This window comes from Punctularia strigosozonata (assembly GCF_000264995.1).
Source record: "Punctularia strigosozonata HHB-11173 SS5 unplaced genomic scaffold PUNSTscaffold_7, whole genome shotgun sequence".
NCBI classification, from domain to species: Eukaryota; Fungi; Basidiomycota; class Agaricomycetes; order Corticiales; family Punctulariaceae; genus Punctularia; species Punctularia strigosozonata.
In genome coordinates, this window is record NW_006767439.1 from 1317856 (window position 1) to 1322488 (window position 4633).

The 4633-nt window shown below is 55.8% G+C and overlaps 2 protein-coding genes across 2 annotated transcripts; one reads left to right on the forward strand and one right to left on the reverse strand.

The window, feature by feature from the left end:
• Window positions 1–1223: 1223 nt before the first annotated feature.
• On the forward strand, window positions 1224–3383 carry PUNSTDRAFT_144100 (uncharacterized protein; the record flags this gene model as incomplete). Its single annotated transcript, XM_007384451.1, has 2 exons — window positions 1224–1457; window positions 1526–3383. Exons 1-2 carry the CDS (start codon window positions 1387–1389, stop codon window positions 3381–3383), a joined length of 1929 nt encoding a protein of 642 aa, XP_007384513.1. The 5' UTR covers window positions 1224–1386.
• Window positions 3384–4226: 843 nt separating this feature from the next.
• Window positions 4227–4547, reverse strand: PUNSTDRAFT_134937 (uncharacterized protein; the record flags this gene model as incomplete). Its single annotated transcript, XM_007384452.1, has 1 exon — window positions 4227–4547. One exon carries the CDS (start codon window positions 4545–4547, stop codon window positions 4227–4229), a length of 321 nt encoding a protein of 106 aa, XP_007384514.1.
• Between the last annotated feature and the right edge of the window lie 86 nt (window positions 4548–4633).

The following is a 4633-nucleotide window of genomic DNA, read 5'->3' on the forward strand; positions in this document are numbered from 1 at the left end:
GTTGAAAACTGCCCGATATATTATTGCACTACAGTACTCTACTACAATACACGACCTGCACTAGCTATTCAACTACATGCTCACCTCGATGCCCCGAACCATTTTCCCTCTCGAAGTCTAACGTCGCTGTGGATATCTTCAAGCTCCAAGTACGAAATTGTGCTTTGGATGGAGGAACGGAAGGGCGAGCAGCGGGGAGTGGGAAGCGGAGGGCGGAAGGCGGCGGAGAGTGGGAAGCGGAAGGCGGAGGATAGCGGAGAATGAGGGCGATGGAGGGTGAGGTCGTCGGAGTGCACATGCGTACCATTCTGGGTGCCTGCATTCCTAAGCTGCTGTGTGAGTAGGGCTACTCGTGTTTTGGTGAGTTGGCGGGGCATTCACAACGAGTGTATGAGGGTGGATGAGGACACATCGTGCCAGGGACCGGGCGAAATGAGGCAAGCTTTATACACGCCTATGGCTCAAATGTCTTCCGCAAGGATGATAAGCGTGGAGCGAACAAACTTGGGCAGAGCAACCCCAAGTTTGGAGGTCACCTTAGGGCCAGCTCTATTGAAGTTGAGAATCCCGGCATGAATTGGTAGATATGCATAAGCAGTGTTGCGGTCATATGCATGCACCCGTGTCATGTTACAGTAGCACTAGTGAGTCATGGACAGTCACTGAGTACTGAGTGCCGAGTGGTTGACAAGGGCGACCATGCAGGCGGGGCAGAGATTGACAAGTGAATGCAACAAGTAGGTGCCAAGGACCGCGTCGAGCGTCAGTGAAACTTTCGGTGCCGTTGTAATTATCCTGAGATTGAGGTGAAAGCTATTTCACCCCACAATGACCCGACACCTCAATTTGAACTGCAAGTGAGGTCACCGTTCACTTTCACTCCATTTTTGGATGAAAAAACCCTCAACCGCTCGCCACAGTGGAGATGCGATGCCGGGATGTCATGGCGGACCGCGAGATACCCATCTTCCAGTCGGTCACCTTCAAACATTGCAGCGGTATCGATAGCGGAGAAGCAGACGCGCTGAGGTCGGTAGTCACGGAAGTGTATGTGTTCGAACGACAGTCAATCGTTAGTGCATCGTAAAGTAAATTTAAATACACGGGGACCTGCAGACTGCGAGTCGGAGCAAGCCGCGCCCCAACATTGGCATTGAATCGCACGTGGCTAGTTCTCTGCCGTACTCCAGGGTACTCCGCAATGTCTCCTGGTGCTGCCCAGTATCACAACCAATCTGGCGTACTGTCACAGGAGTGAAGCCCTAGGGGGCATCAAAATCTAGGCTCTTTGACCTTCAATGACCACGCTGCCTTGCGTTACTGCGTACCCCATCACTCAAAGGCTCCAGCTGCATCTGTTTGAGCGATGCGATTTGTCGCCGAAGGATGAACGAAGACATGGATACAAATGTAGTAGACGCTATACCGGCCGCAAGCCTGCCCATCGTTTGTGGAAGGTTAGTGGCCTTTCATGAGCTATTCGACCAGCGTGCGGAGCGTCTCTGATACACTGCCTAACAATCAGTGCGGCAAACAATGAGTCACGATCCTCCGGCACAGCGCCCAGCACCTCCATACGCGCGAATTGGGGCATGACGAAAGAAATTCGTCCGACGGTCATGTTCCCGAACCTGAACAGTGGCACACCGTGGTCGTCGCAACACGACACGAACGTAGACGTCGACACGCAAGACACTCCTTCGATGCACATATCGGATGCACACGCTTCAGCTACGCGGCAAGCTCACAACGCGTCCTTACCGATAGCACGACTCCCCGCGGACCTCGTGTCCGAAATATTCACATACCTCGTGCACTCCTACACGCCTTCAGCTTCATCCTCAACGCTCACCCAACCCACTTGCTCCACTCTTCATCTAGCGGTCGCGCAGGTCTGCGCATTCTGGCGCGCCGTAGCGCTCCGCACCACCCGGCTCTGGTCTGCGCTCGACTTGCGTCGACCAGCGCTTGCCCTCACCCTGCTGGAGCGCTTCCCCCACCTCCGGCCATCACTGGTATGGGCTTACGACCGCCCATTATTATCGAAACCAAAGGACTTCGCCGACGTCGCGCTCTGGAGCTGGATATTCGCCAACGCGCCGTCCCGCGTGGTCGAACTGCACCTCTCCGCGTACGCCTCCGTCATGCGTCGGGTGCTCGGAGCATTCAAAGGCCAAGCCCCGACGCTGCGCCACCTCTCCCTCCGTCGGCCGTGGAACTCGAGCATCGCCGAGATCGAGGACACGGAGGAGTACCTGCACGATCTCTACGCGCCGGCGCTCGAACACCTCGAACTCGTCAAGATGCCGTTCGTCCCGTGGGGTTGTGCGCTGTTCCGCTCTGCCAGCCGGTGCCTGCGCCGGCTCGTGATCAAGGGCGAATATCGGCCGAAGGCGACCACCCTCACGGCCGTCCTCGACGCGTTAGAGGGCATGCCGGCGCTGCGGGAGCTCGTATGGGTCGGGCGCTTGCCGGAGGCGCCGCTGCTCGCCGCTGGCGGTAGGAGACGTAAGATGGCGAGGCGAGTGGTACAAATGCCGCGCCTCAGGCGACTCGAGTTCGGCGGGACCTCGGCCGGGTGTTTGACGCTCCTCCGTCACCTGGCGCTCGTGAAGCCGCTCAGGGCGAAGATCAGGTGCGACGGCGACGAGTCGTTCGTGCAGATCTGGGAGATCATGCGGACTGTGTGCCTCCCCTCCTCCGTGCCCGAGTCCTTTTCTTCTGGCGAGAGTGCTGTGGCGGAGGGGAGATCGCTGCGGATCGCGTACCTAGGGAACGAGGTGGAGGTCGTCGTCTCCGCGTGGCGGACGGAGCCGCTGACGCTCGCGTTTCGGACGGGCGGCGTCCGGTGCAGGTTGCATATCGTCAGAACGCTCGCGCCGTGGTTGGCGCTCGTGCGTCCGACGCGACTCGAGCTCGAGATGGGGTTCGGGGAGCATTATGCAGATCCGTTGGGTGAGTGGAGGGAGATGTTGGCTGGTTTTGGGTCGGTGAGGGAGCTGCACCTGAAGAGGACGAGTGGGGCAACGTTCATTCTGCGCGCGATGCGGTATGGACGCCCTGGCGTGGTGGGAAGGGAGAGAGAGGGTCACAGAGGCGAGGATGAGGAATTGTTGCCAAAGCTGGAGAGGATGATTATCGAAGGCGTGCCGAATACGGTGGACGGACCTTGGCTTGGCGCATGCTGCAAGGAGCTGGAGCGCAGAAAGAAGGATGGAAGGTCGAAGCTGAGGGAAGTGAAGCTCGTCAGGTGTGACGGTATCACGGCGGAAGAGCTGAAGGCTCTGCGGGGCGTCAACGATGGAGTCGGTGTTTCGGAACTTGGTTGCTTCGATGCTCAAGTCGGCCAGCAGACTCCCCGAGCCGACGCTCTCCGATCCTGATTTCATGCCCTGACTCTTTCGCGGCTTTGGTTGGCACACGGTGAGCATTTTCTTTGACTAGTGAAAGGATTATCCTCATACTCCCGTACAGGAGCGCCTATGTGGCCTCTGCCTGCCTCATCGATCCTTGACGGGACGTCGCTTTGCACGGGTTCACTTTAGGCGTGCCGGATGACACTTCCAAGATCCTCACCTCGAACTCAAGGTGGCCAGATCTGCGTATGATGGAGCGCGCTCGGCAAGCTCTCATACGCTGTTTATGCATCTTCAGGTGGTAGTGGTCATAGAACGGCCGCGTATAATCGTCAGTGACGACATGCGGTATGTAACGGTAGCAGTAGATAGATAGATATCTAATCTAATGGATTACCGATAAGATAATCTTAAGGTTCTTGATCAGTCGGCGAGGCCTTTAGTTCGAGTAAGACGGTAGTTAATTCAGTAAGTATTCAATCTATCTATAGATGCTTCATACAACGAAGCATGCAATAGATTCAATCGATTACTATCTAAGATATACACGGGAGCTCCGAGAGCTCGAGAGGCGCGCTAAGTGCCTATCTTATACTTGCGAGTATGAGTCAGGTGAGTCAGCGTATGCAGATGCGACGCTATCCTACGATAAGCTACGCTATTCGGGTGCGTTCTACACGATTCTACTTACTTCTACTCAGGTCTGTTACACTACCCTCCGGTAAAAAGAAAGGATCGTCCCGATCCGTAGTTGTACATACAAAGTAGTTAGAAAATGAGTCCATTCGAAAATACAAGTGTCCTAAGTCGAGAAGGGAAAGAATAGTCCATACTGAAGGCGTCCGAGATGCCGGAAGGCGCAGGCAAAGTCTATGTCCCAAAAGGGACGGGTAATTTCCTATTTTGGTATCGCTTAGACGCGGGACCGAGTCCTTGGGTCGCGTACGCGTTCTGCGTGCCCTGTAAACCGATCGAGCCAGACGCCGTGAACTCCCTGGTACTGGGGAGCATGAAGACGAAGCTGGCGAGCGAGACGAGGGGAGATAATAGGACGAGGGGTGATATTTGAGGTATGGCCCCAATAATGGTCGACAGCGCGGTTTCCTGCAGGATAGGAACCGATATTGATGTCACGGACCCAATCATGGGGTCCTGAGCCGATGCGATAGTCGATAGCGTTGTCGAAAACATGATGGTCGAGTATCTTGAGGATCGGCTTTCGCTCGAGGATGAGATTAGCATGACGAGCTGAAGAGGCGATCCTGTTGTGAAGGGAT